At 41.0% G+C, this 26,484-nt stretch overlaps 1 protein-coding gene and 1 long non-coding RNA gene across 2 annotated transcripts; one reads left to right on the top strand and one right to left on the bottom strand.

Moving 5' to 3' along the window:
• Window positions 1-68: 68 nt before the first annotated feature.
• Window positions 69-9,470, top strand: LOC103011025 (uncharacterized). Its single transcript, XR_009009519.1, has 7 exons — window positions 69-340; window positions 509-641; window positions 1,587-1,636; window positions 1,733-4,296; window positions 4,842-6,302; window positions 7,453-7,698; window positions 9,080-9,470. It is a non-coding gene; the product is annotated as an uncharacterized LOC103011025 (long non-coding RNA).
• Window positions 5,607-26,459, bottom strand: PSMD6 (proteasome 26S subunit, non-ATPase 6). Its single transcript, XM_007192393.3, has 8 exons — window positions 26,234-26,459; window positions 25,257-25,462; window positions 22,310-22,455; window positions 21,411-21,630; window positions 21,203-21,311; window positions 10,420-10,588; window positions 5,969-6,046; window positions 5,607-5,820 (listed from the first exon to the last, which is right to left on the bottom strand). Exons 1-8 carry the CDS (start codon window positions 26,376-26,378, stop codon window positions 5,724-5,726), a joined length of 1,170 nt encoding a protein of 389 aa, XP_007192455.2. The 5' UTR covers window positions 26,379-26,459; the 3' UTR covers window positions 5,607-5,723.
• Window positions 26,460-26,484: the final 25 nt, after the last annotated feature.

Below are 26,484 nucleotides of genomic sequence, written 5' to 3'. Positions count from 1 at the left end.
AGCCCTGAACAGAGTTGGTAGTTTGATCCTAATCATACTGATGAGGAGCTTCTAAAAAGGTAGGTGTCTTGCCTAAGGTCCCACAATGAGTTAGGGGTATTGCCAGGCTTTGAACTCAGGTCTGTCAGATCAGTGGTTCTTAAATCTTTTTTTCTTTTTTTCCTTCCTTCCATAGATTCTCAGAATCACATGAAAGAAATCATAGGTTCTCTCTGACAGAGGCACAGGCACCCCACATTTTATGTTCCATTTCCAGGATTTCACAAACTTGAAGCCCATGCTCCATGGCCCAGAGAGAGAAGGCAGCCGAAGACGAAACCCTGGAGAAGAGAGTATTGTGGTAAAGACAGAAGGAGAAGCGGTACTAAAGAGTAGAAAATTAGATCAGGGAAGGCAGAGAAGGATGAAGTTGAGTTGGTTGAGTTAGAAGTTCAGACAGTTGACTCTGTCTTAATTATCAACCCATCAACCCACTTAGGTATTTTTTTTCTTCTGCTTCTTTCTCCAGGATAACTGGAATCGGTATTGAGATGAAAAGTTAGAAGAACCTGGGCAGGGAGATTGCCAAAGAATTAAAAAGTATGAGTGTGGCTAAGTGATGGCCTTGCCTGCATTTTCAAGGAAGAACTGGAAGCTGCCATGTAAGTCCATGCTGGCCCCCTAGTGATGTTGTATTTGCAATTTCCCTCTTGTTACGTCTTACGACCGTCCTTCCAGGTAACTTGTCTGTGATCAGACCAGTTAAGTGATCTGTTCAGAGTTACAGAGCAAAGTCCATGTTCAGTTTGATATGGCCAGCAATGAAGAAGGACTATGTACAAGGCCGATCCAGAGTTATGACGGTGGCACAGCACTTGTAGGACTAGATCAGGATAGGAATAGGATCATAGAGTCCGAGGGGCACTCCAGGTTTCAGTTTCAAAAGCAGAGCTGTTCAGAGGTGCTTGTGATCCCTGGGTCCTGGGTGAGCCCGTGGCAGTGGGTGGAAGTGGCGTGGAGGAAAAGAGCGCTGGAGTTAAGGCCAGGGAACTAGGCTGTCGCTGTGCACGTTGTCCATTTCAGAGTCGGTAGGGTTGAGAGGAAGACAGAGCCGGCTGCTCAGGTCTGGAGTGGAGGAGACATGGTAACTTACAGTTCTGAGGGCAGTGAGCACCGTGGGTTGGTGGTATTGCTGGGTGGTGAGCAGCTTCAAAGAAAAGGTATTTTGAATGAGGGTGGAAACATAATGGCCAGGAGAGAGAGCCAGGGAGTAGGAAACAGTGGGCTTCATCTTGGCCCCAAGTTCCTGAGGTGTAGATGAAAGAAAAGCCTCTAAGCCAGAGCACGTCAAGAAAAGTAGAGTCCTCCAAAACCAAGTGTAGAGTTTTACCAGTGTTGATAATCCACTAATTGCAGATACACTCTGGAAAAGCAGGTCTCTGATAACTTCTAAGAGAGGGTTAGTACCGTTGTCAGGACGCCACCTACTGGTAGTCTTGACTAAGTGGTCCCTTCCCCAGGGCAGTGTCAGGGTTTATGATATGTAGTTGCCGGACAGGAGGTTGATCATTCACTGACAAGTTGTACCTTTTATTTCTTACATCCAGTCTGCACAGGGAAAATTATGCCACTACAGGAGATTTCCGAATGACAAGAGGTAACCCCCCCCCCCCCCCCCGCCCTTGACCGTACCCTTCAAGGTTATTATAATGGCCTGGACCAAACTGACCCACATTCTTGATACCCTTTGTAGGTCTTCAGAAACAGAATAATGCAAAATGGCTTTGAAACCAAAACCAGTGATTATTAGAGCCTTTCATGTTTTCCAGACAGGCATGTAACTTCACTTCCCCCATAGCCGTTGTGGAGATGTGACGTTTGTTACTAACAAGTACAGATTTGTGTAGAATTAGGAGGATGAAGGATTATCACAGCCCCTCTCCCTTTTTTCCCCCGTAATCAGGGGGACAGATGTCAAGTATCAGCTATTAATCTTCAAAAACAGGTTTCAGACAGCACCAGGGATTAATTTAGAATTAATTACACAATTGATTCGTTAATGGTCAGTAACCTTCCATCCATCAATTACTATTAATGCCTGGTCAGGTTACTGAAGACTACCTGTGTGCAGTCACGAAACGTTAAGTGTGCTGCAGTGTGTGTGCTCCGTGAACAAATGCGGTAGGTTGTCCTTGCAGCCACTGGGTTAGGTAAAAGTCAGGTGCAGACACTTAATAACAAAAATGCTTGTAGACAGTATTTCCACTCCTAAAAGACTGCTAGTAAATGAAAAATTGATCTATTTTTTCTAATGTAGGAAATAGATTACCAAAATTTGACAAAGCTTATAAATACTTATCTCACTGGATAAATTTGATACACAGGTGTTATTGAAACAAGAAATCAGTATGGTGGTTTTAGAGAATAATGACAAAATCGTTCATCCCAGTGACTTCATTTTGTACTTGAATAGTGTATTATGAGTGAGACTAGGGTTGCTAAAAGAGACGGGTTGCTAAAAGTGACAGGTTGCCAACTTCGATCAGTACTTTTGAAAAGGGACTAAACAAACACAGCGAAAGTGTTTTAGCGCTATATCACTTAGCAAATAAAACTATCATTTGATGATAATCTTATTTTCATATTGTGATATGTGTGCCCTTCATGGCTAAAACCAGAAAATTAAGACTTTAATTCTTTGGATGGATTCTCCTAGGTGATTAACGGAGGCTGCTGATCATCAACCCCAGGTGTACGACATGGGGGTAGAACCAGGACAGCAAACTCAAATGGCAGTGGAGACAGGCAGGTGCTGTAAGGTAACAAACAGGGCAGGCCGGGTGAACCGGGCCTGCTGGAGGAGATGTGCTAGCCATTCGGCTGGACTGGAAATGGGAGCTCAGAGTTAACCTGATCTGTCCATTTTTCCAGAGAAGCTAGATGAGAGGTGATTTTTGAATTTTCTTTCAATTTTTAGATGGCAACCATACATCTTTTTTTCTTAAAAACGTATGGGGGTCAGGGGGCCGATGACAGTTGCAGCCCATCGGTGACCAGTTTGCAGCTTGGTAGCTTCAGGAAGCCTCCTTTGGCGTCCTGACTTGCTTTGGGTTTCTGAACCTTTTGTATCCGCAATTGTGAGAAATACAGGCCTGGACCTAAAACTTCCTCGACGAGCCTTTTATCAAGATTTGAAATACTGCCACTGGTCAAAAAGCAGAGAACCAAGGTTTGAAATTAGCATTCTACGTAGTCTTACTACGTAACACACGTAAGTGAAAAACATCAGTGAGATGGTCAAATACAAAAAAATTCTCCGTTTTTCCCATAAAACATGGCTTAGATGGCCCAATTTATTAATTTTATGTGACAGCTTTCTACCAACACTCATGGTAATTAATGTGCATATGTTATAGTTTGTAATGTTTTCATATAAATGAACCTCATAATGAGCCTGGTTTTCTCCTCCATTTTACAGCTGAGGAAATAGGCTGAAGGAAGTAATTTCTCCCAGCATCAGAGAGCCAGCATGAGGAGAGCTGGGATCAGAATTTGGTTTTCCAGCTGCAGTGTCCAGTGCTCATTTCTCCTATACCATATGGCCACATTAAAAAGAAATGTGTTAGGTTCCAATTTTATTTTCACTTCCAAACTGATACTCTGAAGCTAACACAGAGACTCTGATTTTGTATTAAAAAATACATATGCATAGGACTAAATATAGAGAATATTCATCAAAATATTAATGGGTGTTATTACCTCTGCAGGGTAGAATGACAAGGCAAGTCGACTTTAGTATCCTGAATTTCTTTTGCAATGAGCATATTCTCTTTCAGGAAAAGAAAGGAAAAACTGGACTCCTTCACCTCAGAACTGTATTGTTTACTCATCATGAAGCAGTTTACTCACCTGGACCTTTATCTGCAGTCTTAGAGTTTTCAGCTTCCCCATCTAGCACTGGGAGTGAAGAACATTTCTTGTTTCTTTTAGCATCTCTTACCTGTTATCCTCATCTAATTTTAGGCTGGTGGGGCTAAAATGGTAAAACAAACAAAAAAGCCGGGAAGGGGGGAATGGAGTGTTCTGTGGCTTTTTGCTCTCTTCTAGGTCAACACTCAATCTAAGCCTCGACTGAAAAGCCGTGGTTGCTGTGTGTGATCACATCAGTCCAGGTGGTTTTTAGAGGTGGGAGTTGAGGGAACGAGTTATTTTAAGAAACTGACATTTTAATCCTACTTCTTCCCCTCTAGCATGAACTGCAATGCGATAACTGGCTGAAAACAGAGCCCTAATTTTTAAATGGGCACAGGGAACACAGTAAGTTCTCAATGACCATATATGTTGGATTTAACAGCACTGATTTTCAGGGTTGTGGGTTTTGTAAGGGTACTTATATTACCAATTGCTTCAAGAAATTACAGTGATCATTGTGAATAAGGTTTTATAAATAAGCATTTTTAGAAATTCGGCATTTTAATAGTCCACAGCACCTGCAGGAAGCTCCTGTCAGAGCACAGCTCTGGTCCCTCTTTCAGTACAGTACTGATGACTGCCACTGTCTTGACTTTCAAGGCAGTGCTTCTAATATTTTGCCATTAAGTACCTCATTTGCAAGAGGGCTTTGCTTTCCCAACCTGTTATTACTCGTAGTTTTACTCAAGTTTTTAATGAAGAATGTATGTTTGTTTCAAGTTATTTTCAACAGATTATCCACTGAGATCATGTGTTTTCTCCTCTAATATGTTAATGAATCATTCCCATCAGCATGTAAACATGCTCTTAAAAAAATGAATCAAAACTTCATACTTCTCTCCCCTTCCTTTTACAGTAAAATGCCACTTCCCATTCTCTTTTTAACTCAGCTCTACCAAAACTGCTCTTGTCAAGGTCACCATTCAGCAAATCCGGCTGCCTCTGCAGTTTATTCCACCACTCCCCAGCGTCCCTGCAGCTCAGGGCCATGGTGACACTTAAAAGGTAAGTCAAATTGGGCCGTTCCTCTGCTGAAAACCTCCAGCTACTTTCTTCCCCTCGATAATTGCTCTCGTGGTCGGTCTCTCCTTTTTCTGTAAGTAAGTACCACCGTACTAGAGAGGCCTTCTGTGACACCCTATAGCAGAGAGTTCTCATGCCCTATCAATCACCTATATCTGGTTTTGTATTTTCTTCCTTCCTAGCACTTCTCCCCATCTAAGTAAGTTTATAATTGGGAAAAAAAGATTCCCTTGGCCAATATAGCTAAAATCTTCAGTGAGACTGGCTTTGGCAGATTCTAGAATCTAGGGTTATGGTAGCCTCCAAAAAAAGGAGTAACTTCCTATCTTCTGTAGATACTTGTTTCAGAGGGAAAGCTTATGATACACTGCATTTCTCATCTGTTCTATGTACTAAGCACTGTGTTTAATTATACAGCATGTTCTCTTCGTAAAATTCAGAAGGCTTAAAGGTAAGAGATGACATGCATGATCCCCTATTTTACTGAAGAGGCAGAGTCAGGATTTGAACTCAAGTAAAGTACTGTAGTCTCTGTAACCACTTACCATAAACCAGAGACGTTCAAATGACGCAAATGTGACATTATTTTAACCTTACTGGACCCCATCCTTAGAGAGAGATGTCAAAAAAAGTAAATTGAAAGAAACAACGCAGTATTTATTTTATACAGTTCAACTGGGCACAAAGTAAAGTAAGCACCTCTACAGGAAATCCTTTGTGTGTGAGGTTTTTTTTTTTTTTTTTTTTTTTTACATATTAATTACTCTGGATAGTTTTTGAACTCTGTTTAATAGCAGGTCTCCTTTCTTGATAGTTTCTTGGTACTGCCAGTTCTTGCTATCAGGTCTATAAATAAATTGAAGAAAAAAATGAATTATTTACCAGTCACATTACTCCATAACAATAGTTGACCTACTTTAAAAAGAAGGCACTCTTCTTTTAAGAGTGCCCTTTATTCTGTGCAGTATTACAAATGATACACAAACTTGAGTACCTGTTCGTTTCCACTATTTCATTCACTTTATCTATTTTGCAGTGTAGCCTCCCAGCAGCAATAAATCTGGAGAGTTCCCTAATTGAGAGAGAAGGGGAAAAAAAGCCTTTAGCATTACCCTTAGTTAGCCTTATAGAGAATTCTTAGAAAAATAAACTGCACTAAATAAACACATGATTTGTCTGTCGTCCAAGGTAACATTTTGATGCCCAGTAGTTGAGAGGATGGTCTCCGGTGTACTGCAGGTGTCTTATCTACCAGAATTAACGTGACCCTACAAGTGCCTATTCATATGAAGCATAGGTGTCAAAGAATGAAGCCATCCACAGCTACAGTAAGTGCTCAGGAAGAAACCTGAAGGGGTTAGAAAAATTAAATAAACATAAGGAGGAAAATAATGAGCTTTACTTGGGGTGGGGGGAAACCTGATGAAACCGTCCAGTTTCCTTCTACTTAACCTTTCCGGAGCAGGGAACTCTAAGGATTTTCAAAATCCTTCAGAGGACAGAGGGAAGGAAAGCTTTCAAATTATTTTTAAGACGGAATAATGTGCCACAATAAATTCGGATTAGGAATGTGAAAAAAGGCATTTGAGTATATCCCGTCACAACCCAAACCCCCTAATTTAAGACAGTTACTTAAACAACAGAGCCACACACCCCGCTCCACAGCAGCATTAGCAGTGGAACCCTCCATCCAGGTCTACCACCACGTGACACGCAGAAGAAAGGAAATGCTCAGAAATGCACTAGAGCTACGTGAAGACAGCTCTCCAATGCTGCCAAAGAGAATAAACGGAAAGCTGACTCCTTTAAAATAATCCATTTATAATAGAATTATGTTAAATTTGGAGATTAATTAGGGGGAGTCCTCCTAATTAAGAAAAATCTGATTCCAAATAAATAAAAATGTGACAGATTACTGTCACAGAGACTAGCACAAACTCCAAATCTTAAGAACCAAATCTCAAATGAAAGTGCCATTTCAGGTCAGTGGGGAAAGGTTGGCTTATGGAATGGTGTTGAGGCAGCCTAATTATCACAAATCCCAGAAACCATGTAAGGAAAAAACAATAAACTCGATTATGTAAAGAGAATTTCTACACAGCAAAATACTACCAAAATCAAGTCCAAAACCAAATGAAAATGTGGCTAAAAGATGTTTGCAGTATGTCATTGCCACTGGTCAGTCAGTGGTGAAAGCCCCACTATTCCTTTTCAATAAGGAAATGTTCAATTTTGGAAAATCTGGTGATGGGCTGGAAAGATGAGGAAGTTATGCTACTGAAGATTTTAAGCTAGAGGTTATCTTAAAAATAGCAAGAACTATGTGTAACAGTGTTTATAGAGCATGCTCTATTGCTATACTCATTAAAAATTCAACTGTTGGTTTTTGAGTTATATTACTGAGTGGCTTTAGGTAAAAATCTAAAAATTAAAAAAAGATCAGCACTGTTTCTAAACTCACTTGTGTTCATTTTCCAGCAATTTACATAGTTGCATCTCCAGACTGCAGCTGCGAAACCCACTGGTACCTATTATTCTGGGACTGAAGTACACAGAGAAAACTACCCAACCAGATCTAACCAGCCCTGTGAGTCCTACCCAGATCCAAAGAACAGTAGGGGAAACCTCTAAAGAAGAATCTTGATATGATTTAGGAACAAGATGTAGAGAACAGCACTAGACTTGACGTACAAGCAAACTGACTCAAGAATGCCCTCTGCTGAGGTAAGACCTCCCAGTCACCTGCTGACACCCAGGCTGACAATTCCACTGCTTCTTCCCATGCCCACCATCACCAGACTAGTTTGGCCTTTCATTTACCAACCCCCCCTCGCCCCCGACGATTAGAAGAGACTCTAAACAACTTTAAGACACCCCTTCAGATCCAACCTTAGTATCTTCCCATGCTTTGCTCTGGACGGCCGTGTGCCCGTCACCACACGTTCCATCCAGTGCCCCTAGGCTGCTGGTTTCTCAGCCATGCTCCTAAATCTGTCTCTGCTATTTCCTCCATCTGGAATGTGCTTTTCCCCACCACTTCCTATAAAAATCCTAAATGCGCAGTGACAACCAGTCTCAATGCCCACGGGAAGCCATCTGTGGTGTGCCCATTTCAGGGGCACTTTGATCACATACTCTGACTCCTAGTTATGCTCATTCTGACCTATGTGCACCAAGAGTCGTCATCTAAGCAGAGTCTCCTTAATGCCCTAAATCGGTGTTCAAGTCCCATTCCCTAGATCCAAATGACGTGTCTGTCGCCTCCCCGTGTGCTAATCAATCATACATATCCCAAGATGACTCATCTTCCCCAGACAAACCACCTACCAACAAATGGGAGAATACAGCCTATGGGTATGGTTTCCAACCTTACACAGGTCAACAGAAGGCCCGGTTTATTCAAATAATGGCCTGGTCCCCTTCTCCGACAATATCTTTTTAAGTCTAAGGAAGTGGAAGTACAATGGTTGTTCAGTCGTCCAAAATCATTTTTTGAGGGAAGAAAAACAGAATCTGTGAAAACCCAGGCATGAATCAGATACCACAGAAATTTCAAACAAGGCCTTTCACAACAACTGCAGCTCGGTAGGTACTGACGACCTCTGCCTCTAAAGCTGGTCCGAGACCATGAAGGGAACAACTAAACAAATACCACCAGAAATGTACCACATACCATCAGTTCAGATGCCATCGTAATGACTCGCAGAACACTGCAGTGTGTCTAACTGGTACGCGCTGCTTCCGTGCATCTTGTCCACAGCTTCAGCTGAGCCTCGCACTGCTCCCAACCAGTGGACACGGCTTCATCACCACCACAGCACAGTTAAGAAACTAAAGGGTAGGAAGCCAGACCAGCCCCTGCTTTTCGTGCACTGCCCACCACAGTAAGCCACTCCTTACACTGCCCTGTGAGCAGCACATTTATAACGCCCCCAGCCCCACCCCAGTAACCAGCTGCTCTTGGGCAGTGGTTACCAGACTTAATTTCACACACGAGTTCAATTCAGAAGTGAAACAAAACCAAACCAACCTAGGGAATGCAGCCTTCTATTTTGGTATGGATAACCAACAAAAACTACTATCACTGCCTCTTTTTCTTTCACAGGAAGAGAACGAGGAAATTTCTGGCTCCATAGTTTGGGTACACTTAAGATCTGCGCATTTTGTAAAGATTACTGAAAACCCACCCACCCATAAACAAACAAACATTGATATGCATGCTCAGGTGACTGGGGATGAAATGTACTGGTGTCTGACACTTCCTTTCAAGTGGTTAAAAATAAGATGGAAGGTGATAAAACAAATACAACAAAATGTTAATAAATTACAGAATCAAGGATCTATGGGAATTTACGGTGTAACTCTTTACAATTTTCTGCATGTTTGAAATTTTTCATAATAAAATATTAGAAAAAAACCAAAATGGCTAAAAAGAGTGTGGTCTTTTAAAATGAAATGCAGCTTCATTAAAAACTGCTTTTTTCACTGTGAGCCACTGCAAACTACATCTTCAAAGTTAAAAGGCCAGTGTTTGTTTGGGAACCACTTATATATCTATAGACACCACCTGGACGGCTCACATTCTGAACGTCTACTTCTCCCCAACTCTACTCCCACGACCCTGGGTCCAAGACACAGGAACATCTCCTCCATGAGCTACTGAACAGACCACCTGGTCTCCCCATGCAGCATGCGCTAAGACGGAGCATAGAACTGTTACCCACCAGAGGCTTAAAATGCTCCAGTGGCTCCCCACAGCACCTGGATTAAAACCCGAGTTCCCCACCAGGCCCTACACGGCCCTACACTGCCTGTCTCTCCCACGGCTACCCTCCTACCCCCACTACTATGCTGCAGCTACGCACCTTTCTGTGCCATCGTATTCTCTATGTAGACTCACTTCTATCTGAAATGACTTACACGTTTATTTGCTTACTTGCCAACTCTCCCCATAACTAGAATGAAACTCCATGAAGACAGAGACCTGAAACAATGCCAACCCATTCAGTTAAGGCTTTAATACATATTTGATGAATCTCTGATTCAAGCGCTGAAAGTTCCATTTTTAACAACCAGTTTGCCCAGAATTGCAGTAGCAACCAAAAAATTGAAGGCATTAGCAGAGGAAATAGCTCTCTATCTTATACTTCACACTAGGTCCTAAGAGTCACTACTGTAGTAGCAGTGTGGTTCACGAAGATGTAACAGAGACGACTTCTGCTCCAGTTATTATTAAAAGTAGACTTCTGTTCCATCTTTGCTACTACAGTAGAAACACATCATGAAAGCAGAGATAACAGATATGATTGTTTTGATATTGAAAGAAAAATTCTTAGATCTTTTTTTTATAATTGAGGGAAGCAATGTAAATGGAGAAAATATACAAGTTCACACATGCAAAGATAACTGTAAAAAATAAATTGACATGATGTTATTTAAACTTACTGATCAATGAACTCCACACCAACACCAAAGGCTTCTGCCATATAGCCCAGGGTTAATGACCTGTATGATTCCAGCAGCTGGCTGTACGCATGAATCCGCATTTCTCTTACATAGTATCGATAATGAGGAGCAAAAAGCCAGTCCTTTTTCATTTCCTGTTCCACAAAAGCTGCAATGAATAAGACGACAAATTATAAGAACCTCCCTTTGGATAAACTGATTAAACTGGAGGACGGATTTATAACATGATAGAAGTTAACAGCCTTTATCTATAAAGTGTATACAAAGTATTAATGAGCAATGCACACACAGAAGTGCAAATTATTTTACTGAATATCTACTATCTCTCACTGTTCTGAATAATGAGGATATGGTAGGAAACCAAAAGACCAGATCTCTGCTGCCACAGCAACTAAATTTTCAAAGAGAAGAGATAAATGAACAAATAAAGAAGATACTCTCTGAAAAGAACAGGTTCTGTAAGGAAAATAAAACTGTGATGTGCGAGTGAACAGGAGGGCTTCCACGGGATTGGAGTCGACAGGGAAGACTTCTCTGAGGAACCTGCCCTGCAGAGAGCAGGAGGCTTAGAGCAACACAAAGAATGCAAAGATCCAAGGCAGGAAGAGCCTGGCTAAGCCCAAGAACAGAAAGGAGAGCAGGTTCAGAATGTAGCAGGAGGACAGCTACAAGGATATGGAAGGTAAGCAAGACAAAAGATTCAAGAATATACTTATGTTTCTGGCTTGAACAAGATAAAAATCCCTGGAGAAGGAGAATTTTTTTTTTTTTTTTTGAGTTGGTGTGTTATGTGTGGGTGTGTGTGGAGGTGGGGAGGGAAGGATTCAAACATTACCCTTTGGCAGGGTTGAGGTGGACTCCCCTATCAGACATCCAAGTCGAAGATCCCAAGGCTTGGGTCTGGTGCACACTGGCAAGTGTGGGGCTGGAGACACGAATCTGGAAATCACTGCCATCCATATGTATTTGATGATGGAATTATAGAGATAAGGGCAATGACCAAGCCTGGGCCACTTAGTCACTGAGAGGCCTAACAAAGGATGAGGCAGTAGGTCCAGAGAAAATACATTATTTCAATACACTGAAGTTCTAAGGTCCTTAAAAAAGGATAACTGGCAGAGTTGCAAGGAGTTCCGCCTGTCTGACCTGCCATTACATACACGGTGTCTGATGCCCGACAGCCACTTAAAGATACCGACTCAGTAACCAGCTATTTCTAAAAGACATGAAAAGATACATTCTATTTTAAAGGAAAAAAAAACCTACTTACAAAACTGCATGTAAAATACATCCACACGTGTTTAAAGGTGTTACGTGCTTATACCTCTGGATACAAATGCCCCTGGATGGACACCCCTGGAACCTGAAATCAGTAGTTGCCTCTAGAGAAAGGACCCAGGCGATCAAAGGCTAGAGAGAGACTTTTTCTTCTTTCTGTGATACAGTTTGAAAATTTTCCATGTATACAAAAAACTTTGGGTTTTTTTTTTGTGTGTTATTTTCTGATTTTTAAAGTACATATAATGAATAAAAGTTCTGGAAGGATATATAACAATCTTAAAATGGTTCTCTTCCAGAAGAATTCTGTGTATGTGAATGTGTAAATGAATTTGGACGTAGGGCTTTCTCATCTCAGTTTATTTTTAATTTTTGAAGACAATCAGGTATTACCCAGAAAAGGATGCTATTTTCTCTTTCAAATAAAATATTTTAAAGTACAAAGTCTATGTATATTTGGAGAAGCAAAAAGGCTTATTATAAAACCAAATAAATGCTACATGCCTTAGTACACAAAAGGAGAGAGTAAATGATACAAATGATGACTGTTGTCGAAAAGATTCAACTATCTGTCCTTTGTATTTTAAATATCTGGGAAATCGCGAGCAGGCACCAGGCCCTGCCCCCACTGTCCCAGAAGTGTGCAGACAGCAGCCACCCATATGAGACCCGCCACCAGGCACCGAGTGCTAACCCCGCTATACTGGGAAGGGCCGCTATACCTGCACACCCATATCAAGTGGATAACAGCCAGCACACACTGAGCAAAGAGGCAGCAAGCATCCAAACTAAAAGCCACCACTCGATTCCAGAGAAGAGGGCAGAGTAGAAGGACTTGAGCTCACCTACTCTCGCAAAAACACCAAAATCACAACTGACTGCTGAACCACCACCGATAAAGAAGACTGGAACCTACCAAAACAGATATTTCACACTCAGTGAAAAGAAGAAGCCACAACAAGACGGCAGGAGGGGCACTGTTGCAACATAATCAAATCCCATTCCTGCCAGGTGAGTGACCCACAAACTGGAAAATAAATATATCACAGAGGTTCTCCCACAAGAGTGAGAGTCCTGAGCCCCACATTAGGCTCCCCAGCCTGAGGGTCTGGCATTGGGAGGAGGAATCCCAAAAGCATTTGGCTTTGAAGGCCACTGGGGCTTGAATACAGGAGCTCCACAGGACTGGGGGGAACAGAGATGCCACTCTTGGAGGGCGCACACAAGGTTTCATGTACACTGGGACCCAGCACAAAGCAGCAACTCCATAAGAGCCAGGGCTAGACCTACCTATGAGTCTTGGAGGGTCTCCTGAGGAGGCAGGGGTTGGCTGTGGCTCACACCAATCAATACTCTCTGGGGGGAGGCCCCAGAGACTACTGATCAGCATGAGCTCTCCTGGAGGTCACCATTTTGGCATCAAGACCTGGCCCTACCTAACAGCCTACAGGCTCCAGTGCCGGAAAGCCTCAGGTCAAACAACCAGCAAGATGGGAACACAGCCCCACCCATCAGCAGACCGGCTGCCTAAAGCCATACTGAGCTCCCAGCCACCTATAAACACACCCCTTGACACTGCCCTGCCCACCAGAGGGACAAGACCCACCAGTGAGCAGGCACCGGTCCCTCCCACCAGGAAGCCTGCACAAGCCTCAGGACCAACCTCACCCACCAGAGGGCAGACACCAGAAGCAAGACGAGCTACGATCCTCCAGCCTGCAGAAAGGCGACCACAAACACAGAAAATCAGACAAAACGAGACAGCAGAGAAATGTGTTTCAGATGAAGGAACAAGATAAAAATCCATAAGAACAACTAAATGAAGAGGAAGTAGGTGACCTACCTGAAAAAGAATTTACAGTAATGACAGTAAATATGATTCAAGATCTCAAAAAGTATGGAGGCACAGACCGAGAAGTTACAAGAGATGTTTAACAAAGAGCTAGAAGATTTAAAGAATAAACAGAGATGAACAATACAAAAACTGGAATGAAAAATAAACTAGAGAGGATCAATAGCACAATAACTGAGGCAGAAGAACGAACGAGTAAGCTGGAAGACAGAATGGTGGAAATAACTTCCACGGAACAGAATAAAGAAAAAAGAATGAAAAGAAATGAGGACAGTCTCAGAGACCTCTGGGATAACACTAAATGCACCAACATTCACATTATAGGAGTTCCAGAAGAAAAAGAGAGAAAGGGCCTGAGAAAATATTTGAAGAAATTATAGCCAAAAACTTCCCTAACGTGAGAAAGGAAACACTCACTCACGTCCAGGAAGCACAGAGAGGCCCATACAAGATAAACCCAAGGAGGAACACTCCGAGACACATATTAATCAAACTAACAAAAAGTAAAGACAAAGAAAAAATATAAAAAGCAACAAGGGAATAGCAACAAATAACATACAAAGGAACCCCCATAAATATATCAGCTGATGTTTCAGCAGAAACTGCAGGACAGAAGGGAGTGGCATGATATATTTAAAGTGATGAAAGGGAAAAACCTACAGCCAAGAATACTCAACCCAGCAAGGCTCCAGTTCAGATTCGACGGAGAAATCAAAAGCTTTACAGACAAGCAAAAGCTAACAGAATTTAGAACCACCAAACCACCTTCACAACAAATCCTAAAAGAACTTCTCTAGGCAGAAAAGAAAAGGCCACAACTAGAATCAAGAAAATTACAAATGGAGAAGCTCACTGGTAGAGGCAAATACAAAGTAACGGTAGGAAATCATCCACACGTATATATGATATCAAAACCAGCAATTGTGAGGAAAGTACACAGGCAGGATATTGGAAATGCATTTGAGATTAAGAGATCAGCAACTTAACACAATCTTGTACATATACAGACTGCCATATCAAAACCTCATGGGAATTACAAACCAAAAAACTACAGTAGAGATACAAAAAAGAAAACGCAATCCAAACACATCACTGAAGATAGACATCAAATCATAAGAGAACAAAAGAGGAAGGGAAGAAAAAAAGACCTTCAAAACCAAATCCAAAACAATTAACAAAATGGCAATAAAACATTCATATTGATGATTACCTTAAACGTAAATGGATTAAATGGTCCAACCAAAAGACACAGACTGGTTGAACGGATATAAAAACAAGACTCGTATATATGCTATCTACAAGAAATCCACTTCAGATCTAGGGACACACACAGACTGAAAGTGAGGGGATGGAAAAAAGGTATTCCATGCAAATGGAAACCAAAAGAAAAGCTGGACTAGCAATACCCATATCAGACAAAATAGACTTGAAAATAAAGACTGTTACAGGAGACAAAGAAGGACACTACATAATGATCAAGGGATCAATCCAAGATGTGACAGTTGTAAATATATATGCACCCAACACAGGAGCACCTCAATATATAAGGCAAATGCTAACAGCCATAAAGGGAGAAATTGACAGTAAGACAATAATAGCGGGGGATTTTAACATCTCCCTTTCCTCAATGGACAGATCATCCAGACAGAAAATCAATAAGGAAACACAGGCATTAAATGACACATTAGACCAGATGGACTTAATTGATATTTAGAGAGCATTCCATCCATCAGAAAGCAGCAGAATACACATTCTTCTAAACATTCTCCAGGACAGATCACATCTTGGGCCACATATCAAGCCTCAGTAAATTTAAGAAAAGTGAAATCATATCAAGCCTCTTTTCCAACCACAGCACTATGAGATTAGAAATCAGTTACAGGAAAAAAACTGTAAAAAACACAAGCAGATGGAGGCTAAACAATATGTTACTAAACAACCAACGGCTCACTGAAGAAATCAAAGAGGAAATCAAAAATTACCTAGAGACAAATGACAATGAAAACATGATGGGCCAAAACCTTTGGGATGCAGCAAAAGCAGTTCTAAGAGGGAAGTTTACAGCAATACAATCTTACCTCAGGAAACAAGAAAAATCTCAAATAAACAACCTAACCTTACACCTAAAGCAACCAGAGGAAAAACAACAAACAAAACCCAAAGTTAGTAGAACGAAAGAAATCATATAGATCAGAGCAGAAATAAATGAAATAGAGATGAAGAAAACAATAGAAAAGATCAATGAAACTAAAAGTTGGTTCTTTGAGAAGATAAACAAACTCGCTAAGCCTATAGCCAGACTCATCAAGAAAAAAAAGAGGACTCAAATCAATAAAATGAGAAATGAAAAAGGAAAAGTTACAATGGATACCACAGAAATACAAAGGATCATAAGAGACTACTACAAACAACCATATGCCAATAAAATGGACAACATGGAAGAAATGGACAAATTCTTAGAAAGATACAACCTTCCAAGACTTAACCGGGAAGAAATAGAAAATATGAACAGGCCAATCACAAGTACTTAAATTGAAACAGTGATTAAAAAACTTCGAAAAAACGTAAGTCCTGGACCAGATGGCTTCACAGGCAAATGCTATCAAACATTTAGAGAAGAGTTAACACCTGTCCTTCTGAAACTCTTCCAAAAAACTGCAGAGGAAGAAACACTCCCAAGCTCATTCTATGAGGCCACCCTCACCCTGACACAAAACCAAAGATACCACAAAAAAAGAAAATTACAGGCCAATATCACTGATGAACATAAACACAAAAATACTCGACAAAATACTAGCAAACCAAATCCAACAATACACTAAAAGGATCATACACCATACTCAAGTGGGATTTATCCCAGGTATGCAAGGATTCTTCAATATCCACAACTCAATCAGTGTGACACACCACATTAACAAACTGAAGAATAAAAACCATATGATCATCTCAATAGATGCAGGAAAAGCTTTTGACAAAATTCAACACCGATTTATGAGAACAGCTCTCCAGAGAGTGGGAATTGAGGAAACTTACCTCAACATAATAAAGGCCATATATGACCAACCCACAGCTAACACCATTCTCAACAGAGAAAAGCTATAAGCGTTCCCTCTAAGATCAGCAACAAGGCAAGGATGTCCATTGTCGCCACTTCTATTCAGTATAGTTTTGGAAGTCCTAGCCACAGCAATGAAAGAAAAAAATAAAAGGAATCCAAATTGGAAAAGAAGTAAAACTGTCACCACTGGAGATGACATGATACTATACATAAAAAAGATGCTACCAGGAAACCACTAGAGCTCACCAATGAATTCAGTAAAGTTGCAGGATACAAAATTAACACACAGAAATCCCTTGCATTCCTATATACTAACAACAAAAGATCAGAAAGAAAAATTATGGAAACAATCCCATTTTCCATCGCATCAAAAAGAACAAAATACCTAGGAATAAACCTACCAAAGGAGACAAAAGACCTGTACTCCGAAAACTGTAAGACCCTGATGAAAGAAACTGAAGATGAACACAAACAGATGGAAGGATATATACCATGTTCTTGGATTGGAAGAATCAATATTGTCAAAATGACTATACTACCCGAGGCAATCTACAGATTCAGTGCAATCCCTATCAAATTACCAATGGCATTTTCCACAGAACTAGAACAAAAAATTTATTAACTTTATATGGAGACACAAAAGACCCTGAATAGCCAGAGCAATCCTGAGAAAGAAAAACGGAGCTGGAGGAATCAAACTCCCTGACTTCAAACTATGCTACAAAGCTACAGTCATCAAGACAATATGGTACTGGCACAAAAACAGAAATATAGATCAACAGAGCAGGATAGAAAGCCCAGAAATAAAAACTCAGGCACTTCTGGTCAATTAATCTACAACAAAGGAGGCAAGAATATACAATGGAGAAAAAACAGTCTCTTCAATAAGTGGTGCCAGACAGCTACATACAAAAGAGTGAAATTAGAACATTCTCTAACACCACACACAAAAATAAACCTAAAATGGATCGAAGACCTAAATGTAAGGCCGGACACTATAAAACTCTTAGAGGAAAGCATAGGCAGACCACTCTTTGACATAAATCACAGCAATATCTTTTTTGATCACCTCCTAGAGTAATGAAAATAAAAATAAAAATAAAAATAAACAAATGGGACCTAATTAAACTTAAAAGCTTCTGTACAACAAAGGAAACCATGAACAGAAGGAAAAGACAACCCACAGAATGGGAGAAAGTATCTGCAAATGAAGCAACCTACAAGGGATTAATCTCCAAAATACACAAACAGCTCACACAGCTCTATGTCAAAAACAAACAAACAAACAATGCAATCAAAAAATGGGCAGAAGATCTAAATAGACATTTCTCCAAAGAAGACATACAGATGGCCAAAAAGCACATGAAAAGATGCTCAACATCAGTAATTATCAGAAAAGTGCAAAGCAAAACTACAATGAGGTATCACCTCACAAGGGTCAGAATGGCCATCATCAAAATGTCTACAAACAATAAATGCTGGAGAGGGTGTGGAGAAAAGGGAACCCTCCTACACTGTTGGTGGGAATGTAAATTGGTGCAACCACTATGGAGAACAATATGGAGGATCTTTTAAAAACTAAGTATAGAATTACCATATGATCCAGCAATCCCACTCCTGGGCATGTATCTGGAGAAAACCATAATCTGAAAAGTTACATGCAACCCAATGTTCACTGCAGCACTATTTAAAATAGCTCAGACATGGAAGCAACCTAAATGTCCATCGACAAAGGAATGGATAATGAAGGTGTGGTACACATATACAATGGAGTATTACTCAGCCACAAAAAAAGAATGAGATAATACCATCTGCAGCAGCACGGATGGATCTACAGATTATCATACTAAGTGAAGTAAGTCAGACAGAGAAAGACAAATATATGGTATCACTCATACGTGGTATCTAATGTAAAAAAAAAGATACAAGTGAACCTACTTACAAAACAGAAACAGACTTACAGGTATCGAAAATAAACTTATGGTTACCAAAGGGGAAATGAGGAGGGGGAGGGATAAATCAGGAGCTTGGGATGAACATACACACACTACTATATATAAGACAGATAACCAACAAGGACCTACTGTATAGCACAGGGAACTCTACTTAATATTCTGTGATAACCTATATGAGAAAAGAATCTAAAAAAGAATGAACATATGTATATGTATAACTGAATCACTTTGCTGTACGTCTGAAACTAACACATTGTAAATCAACTATACTCCAATAAAATTAAAATATTTTTAAAAAATAAAAATAAAAAAATATCTGGGAAATGAGTAAATTTGGTAAATATAAAAAGTTTAATCCAAAATTGTTTAAATAAAAGGTTGCCAGTAGGGATGGGGAAGATGGGAAGAGGTTACCTTAACCATTCAAAAGTTTCCAAAAGCCATCAATTTCATCACACTAGGATAGCACTTCCCCCATTTTTCTCTTAAATTACAGTTACACAGAGCACTCAATAATATACAGGCACTGTGCTGGTGTCAAGATCACTACAAAGGAAAAAGGCATAAGGTCTACTTTTAATTATCCTAAGTAGCAGCAGAGAAAAACTCTAAAAAAGAATCACAAAATAATTTGCTGTTTAAAAAATGGGGCAGGGAATTCCCTGGCGGTCCAGTAGCTAGGACTCTGTGCTTTCACTGCCAAGGACGTGGGTTTGATCCCTGGTCGGGGAACTAAGATCCTGAAAGCCACGCGGCACAGGCAAAAAATAAAAAAATAAAGATTAAAAAAAAAAAATTAAATAAGTAAGTAAAAATAGGGCATATGACCAATAAGCACATGACAAAATATGCAGCATCACTAGTCATCAGAGAAATGCAAATCAAAACCGTAAGATATCACTTCACACCCACTAAGATGCCTATGATCAAAAAGACACACGATAACAAGTATTAGATGTGGGGAAACTGGAACTCTCACACTGCTGGTGGGAATGTAAAATTGTGTAGCTGCTTTGGAAAACAGTTCAGCAGTTTCTCAAAAAGTTAATTGAAGAGTTACCATATGACACATCAATTCCATTACTAGGTATATCCCCAGGAGAAACTAGACACTGTGTCCACACAAAAACTTGTACATAAACATTGATTACAGCATTATTTATAATGTATCCATCATCTGATGAACGGATAAATAAAATGTGGTATATCCATGCAATGGCGTTATCACTCAGCTATAAACTGAATGAAGCACTGATACATGCTACAGCATGGATGACAGTAAAAGCATTATGCTGGGCAAAAGAAGCTAGGCACAAAGGCCACGTATTGTGTAATTCCATTTATATGCAATGTCCAGAATAAGCAAATCCACGGAGATAGAAAGACTAGGGGCTGGGACCAGGAATGGGAAGTGACTGCTAATGGGTACAGAACATCTTTTGGGGTGATGAAGATGTTCTGGAATTAGTGGTGTGGCTACACACCTTGTCAACATACTAATAAAACCACTGAAATTACACACTTTAAAATACTGAATTTTATAGTGATTTACATCTCAATAAAAAAAGAGGATGGGGCATAAAATAAGACCTCCAGGAATGTGGAGAAGGGATTTTTAAAATTTTTGGACTGAAGGAAGAAGGGAAAAGCGCCACATTTGAGCAGAATAATGATGAGATCCACACGCCTAAAAAAGGGAGAAGGGCAATTCTGCAGTACATCTTGGGTGCAAACCCACCCATCGTGCACATATGGGAAGATAGGGCCATGCAGGTCGTTCACACCTGAGGAGCCCTGTTCCCACACTGCATGAGGGGAGTAGTATGAATTCCCATAAAGCAGCCTAACTTTATGCAGAAAGCACTCCATAAACACTGGGCCAATACCTACTCCAAACATAGAAGACCATCATTTGGAGTCCCCCTATCCCATGTTTTGTAAATTCTACCTACTTATTAACCAAATACTTCCTGAAACTTGCAGCACAAACAAGAGAATTATCAATGCCAAGTTCTTTAAGTTTTAGGAAAATCATCTGGGAAGGACCCCTGGGTTGAACACCACAAGCACTTTCAACAGATTTTCTCAACCAACATCCCTTGAAAATGATTTGCAAATCGGCACAAAGATTTAGCTGTTGCATAAATAACCCATTGTTGAATTCAACTCAATTAACATCAACTCAATCAAAAGGAGATTCAACATCTCAATTCTAAAACTCAGTACTTCGAACCATTTGCTCACTTCTGCCTTACATCCCAGTAAGACTCTAAACCAGGGGTCAGGCAAACTTCCTTGGCAAAGGGCCAGACGGTTGATATTTTTAGCCGCTGAGAGCCATAGAGCTGTCACATATTTTTCTTTGTCCTGTTTTGTTAAACGATCCTTAAAAAATGTAAACATCAATCTTACCTCTTGGACCACACAAAAGCACTTGATCAAAGTCTGCTAACCCCCCTATAAACAAGATGGGCAAAAGATCAGCTGTACTAACCAAAGACCTACAGCTATCTGCACACTATATTTTTCATATATGTGAAAAATCATCTTAGGTTATCTGCAAACAGGGTCAGGAATAAGATGAAGACAGACAGTCAAAACGAGCAACTCTATCCTTACCTAATGATTGGAAGAAAACTGAGTAACGGCATTCATAGAGTGAAAACAGATACTGCCGAACTGCTGGAAGACTGTGCAACACTTCCAGAATCTCTGCTCCTTTAATAACCTAGAAATTTTTTTTAAAAACAAATATGTGCTTTAATGATTTTTGTGTATTTAAGGTGGAAAAGCACGGGGTATTCTTTAAATATGATTCAGTCATTACCTTTTCCCTGAGATCTGGTCTTTCTAAAGCAATCATGCTGACATAGACAGTGTAAGTCACAAAGGTTTTATAATCCATGAGTTCATAGGATGTAAATGTTGAAACTGTGTCAAGGAAGAGTTCAGCTGCCTGTTTGAAATCACGAATAGCCACACAATAAAGACCTTGATATACTTTTAGGCGGTTTCTCCGGTCCCAGTCTCCTCCTTCCTCTATCAAGCTATAAAATACAAAACAGTAAGGTGATGATCTGGAAAAAAACAGTGCCACTTTTTACAAGTTTTGTGTTATTATGAAAGAGAAAACAGCTTTTAACAACTTAAACCAAAAAGAAATATTTAAAGAGAACATTTCTGTAAGTAAGAACATTAATTATTTGACCAAATTTACTAGTTGGAAACAAAAGAAAATAGGCAAATTTCTTACATCAATTTCCTATCTGTAGCATCATAATTTAGAGGGAATAAATCCCCACTGCTAAAACTCACCTTCTGGGGAATTCCCTGGTGGTCCAATGGTAGAGAATCCACCTTACAATGCAAGGGACGCGGGTTCCATCCCTGGTCAGGGAACTAAGATCCCACATGCCGCATGGCAACTAAGCCCGCACACCACAACTACTGAGCTTGCAGGCCTCAACTAGAGAGCCCGTGTGCCGCAAACTACAGAGCCCATGCGCCCTGGAGCCTGCGCACCACAGCTAGAGAAGAGAAAACCCACATGCCACAAACTAGAGAGAAGCCCGCGCACCATAACGAAGAGCCCGCACGCCACAACGAAAAGATCCTGCGTGCCTCAACAAAGATCCCGTGTGCCGCAACTAAGACCAGACACAGCCAAAAAATAAATAAATAAAATAAATAAATAAAACATTAAAAAAATGAAAAAATAAAATGCACCTTTTGGCCTTTTCTGTGTTCCGTGTGATGAGGTCATTATCCATGTAAAATAAGCCAATTCTAAGGAGATAGAACACAATATCCAGTCGGTGACCCAGGGCCACGGTTTTGTCATATGTCTTGCGAAAGGCTGTCAGAGCGCCTTCCTGTCAAGAGAACCAAGGCAACAGGTGAGAAAAGGTTAAAAGTTTCAAAAGCTATCAGCTGTCTAGGATTTTCTTAGCAAGGAATTGGGGAAACATGTAGGAGTAGAGACAGAACAGTATGGCCATGAGCTGATATTTGTTAAAGCTGGGGGATAATTGCATGGGGTTCCTTATACGATTCTCTCCACTTTTATAAAAAATACATCAACTGTATCTAAGCATATACTTATATTCTAGAAAACAATGGAAGAAACACATTCATAATTTATTCACCATTATTTCAATATTCTTCTTTGTTCTATATATTCAATATTTTTCCCTTTAACAATTAAAATACACTACTGTAAAATTACTGTAAACTGTCAATCTTATCACCTAAAGGGTAATAAAAATTTTATCTTAATCACTGACTACTAGAACACAATTAAGTATTTAAATATACAATTCTATCTCAAATCATTGTGGAATAAAATTTTTATTGCTTTTAAAACATGAACATGTGGGACTTCCCTGGCAGTCCAGTGGTTAAGACTGCGATTCCACTGCAGGGGATACGGGTTTGATCCCTGGTTGGGGAACTAAGATCCCACATGCCACGTGGCCTGGCCAAAAAACAGAAAAAAACCCACCACCACCAGCAAAAAAAAAACACCCAAAACAAAACAAAAACAAACAAACCACCCCCAAAAACAAAAACAAAAAAAATGAACATGAATAAAATCATTTGCTTATACTTGGTACTTTTTAGTATGTGTCTGGCTTTGTTTTATGTAATTATTAGTTATGCCTCATACATTTCTAAAAAGAGACTGGCAAGACAGTAATGGGCACACCCAGCACTAAGATCTCGGTTTTTAAACACTATCCCCCAATAAAAGAAACCAGGGATCCTAGGAGAAATGGATGATTCCAGGTTTGGAGAGTGAAAATAACAGGTGAGCCTGTGACATCTTGTTGTATGACAAAATAAGGAAGACCAAGGAGATCATGTCAAAAGGACCAAGAAACCATCTTGAAGGAAACTGCACTAACAAACCTGTAACAAACTGAGCACCGGAAAGAATAATGACTATAATCGATACAACACAGTGAGTAATAAAAATCCACTAAGTCCATTATTTAGTAATAGTACACAAAATAAAATATTAAAACAAGAAAGTAAACAGGAGGGAAAAAAGACAACTCTTCTTTTTAGAAGAATGCTATTTAACAAACATGGAACATATTATTAGAACATCACCGATTTACAACCCCCTGATGTTGATTCAAACATATCCTTGTTGAAATTCCTTAAGGCCTGAATCAAAAGCTTTAAGTTTCTCATTCACATGTAATAATGCATCCTCTTTAAAACCAAACCAAAGCAAACCACACACAGCCTAGAAAGCCACACAAGCTATTAGCTATTTTTAAACTGTTCTGTATTTTCCAACTTTTTACAATGACCAAAGCTTCTTTTTTTTCAAACCCTAAATTTATAATCAGAAGAAAAAAACTTGTTTTAAATTTAAACTAAATAATAATAGCTCGTATCATTTAACATTTTAGCACTTTGCAGCAGGCACTAGTCTAAGCTCTTTGCCCCTAAGGACTATCATTATCCCTGTTTAACAGATGAGGAAACTCATACAGAGGAGTAAATCGTAATTACTGAAGTCAGAAATACAACCCAGGCAATCTTATCCAAGAGCTCACACTATTTAATTTTTTTATATTGACACCGTGTCATCCATTACGTAAATACTTCAGGGTGCACTGCTTAAAATTAGGACATTCAAAGCCCATCCTCTTAACCACTATTACAGAACTACTAAGTTAAAAAATTTAAAAGATCCGATGCTTGCGGGTATCCCTCTTGTGCCCCGATAGTGCAGTATAAATTAGGTTGGCTGCTGTGCAGGAGAACAGGCCACACATACTAAGATAAAAACTGTTCTTCGGCCCAGAGATTTCATCTCATAGAATACACCTTAGAGAAACATGAGCATATATACACAAAGAGGCACACACACAACCATGTTTTTACAGCAGTGGCTTGTCCTAGCAAAAACAGTTGAAAACAACACACATCCCCAACCACTGAATAGCTAAGTAAACTACAGCATAGCCCTACAATGGACTACTAGCTAGCAGTTAACCAGAATGAGCAAGATTTATGCACATCAACATGGGAAGTCACTCAGATGTAATGCTGAATGAAAAAGTAAACGGGACAACATGAGTACACTATGATTCCATTTATTCAAAACAAAGTTTTTAAACCAATACTACCTAATTTCTACAAGTACATACACATGCCTGTAAATGTACAATAAAAGAATTTAAAAGATTATCTCTGAGGAGATAGAGAATAAAGAAAAACCAAATAGAACTTCAGCATTAACTATAATATTTTAGTTTCGTATAAGGAGACGATTACCTGTGTAAACAATAATTTTCAAAATGCACCAGAACCAATGCTTCCCAACCAGGATACGTTACAAAAGTGAACTACTGAGAATGATCCCAATTTTGTAAAAACAGTAAATAAACATCTCCGAACAGGCACTTGTTTTATTGGCATAGAGAGAGAGGGGGAAGAATACACAGCGGCTGCTGTTTGGGGGCAGGTGACAGAATAGGTGTAGCAAGAAAACTACTAACTTTTTCTTTATTAATTTTTTGCACTGATTCACTAGTTCAGGTAAGCAGGTTACCTCTGCACTTGGTGGAAAAGGACGTTAATTTTTAAAATGACACATTACTAACCTTGAACAGTGCCCATTTCAGGCTGTACAGAGAGGGGAGACCATCTCACTCACCTTGTCACCTATCCGGCAGAGGTACTCGGCCTTTGCCATCATCGCGTCTCGGATTTCGCTCTCTCCCAGATTCTTCTCCGCATCTTCCAGCTCCTCGTCCAAACGTTTCAACTCGTCTTCATTTGCCTTCTTCATTTTACTGAGCAGGTCCACGTCCATCTGCCAGTCAAGGGATTTGCACAAGGCTTCGTAATAAGGAGCCATGTCTGAGAGCGAACAAGAGGGATGTGACTTAGGAGTGAGGCCCCCTCCTGCCCTAACCTCAGTGTCTACCCACTCCTTCCTCGTACACAACTGCGAGGTCATCCACCAGTCGCCTACCTGCCAGGACGAAGGGATGGGACAGAGCTTGGTAAAGGGCTGGGCGGTCAGCATCAGGGCCAGGCCTGTCACCGCCGCCCTCTACTAGGGCCGGGGGAGGACAACCTCGGTTTGCCTCTCGGCGGCTTCTGTTCCCACAGAGTCTTCCAGCAAGGGAAAGGCTAAGCTTGTTTACACACACACACACACACACACACACACACACACACACTCAGACCCGTGCGTACAAGGGTACAGGGCCCGCTGCCATTCACTGCTAGGAAGGGCGAAAGGAACCGACCCAAGTTTCCCCTCCACCCGCAATGCTGAAGTCCCCGAGACCAGTCGCTAATGACAGTAAGTCATGTCTCTCTTCCGTGCCTGGCACGGGGCTCAACACCTCGGGATCCGCGCCCCACCCCCCCGCCGCGACCGAGGCTGGCCCCAGGGGTGGAGGCGCACAGAGATGCAAACCTCTGAGGGCAAGGCTGGCGGTCCCAGAGGGCGCGCCCAACAAAAGGAAAGCCCCGAGGGGCGGAAAGGCCAGGTCTGGTCTCGGGGACCCCGGCGGAGGGGCGCCCCGGGGTCGCGAGCCCCGTCGGGGAAAACCCCGCAGGCTCGGGAGCGCGGGGCCGCCCAGGCCTAGGCCGCTGACTCGGCTCTCGAGCCGGCCTCACTGTTATCGCGGACGGCTGCCATCAGTTCGTCGCGCACGGCCGCGTCCCCGCGGTGCTCCGGCAGGCTGAGCAGGAAGCGCAGCTGCGCGATGCGTAGGTCCGGATTCTTGGGCAGACCCTCCTCTTCCAGGTTCTCCAGCGGCATCGCGACGGCGAGGGTAGCGGCTCGGAACAAACGGCAACTCAGCCCAGACCCGCGGCGGCGGCGGCGGAAGTGGAAGAAGTCCGCGACTGCGCCCGGACGCCTCCAG

The sequence above is a fragment of the Balaenoptera acutorostrata genome, chromosome 10, assembly GCF_949987535.1.
Source record: "Balaenoptera acutorostrata chromosome 10, mBalAcu1.1, whole genome shotgun sequence".
Taxonomy (NCBI): domain Eukaryota; kingdom Metazoa; phylum Chordata; class Mammalia; order Artiodactyla; family Balaenopteridae; genus Balaenoptera; species Balaenoptera acutorostrata.
This window is presented reverse-complemented; position numbering and strand designations above follow the sequence as displayed.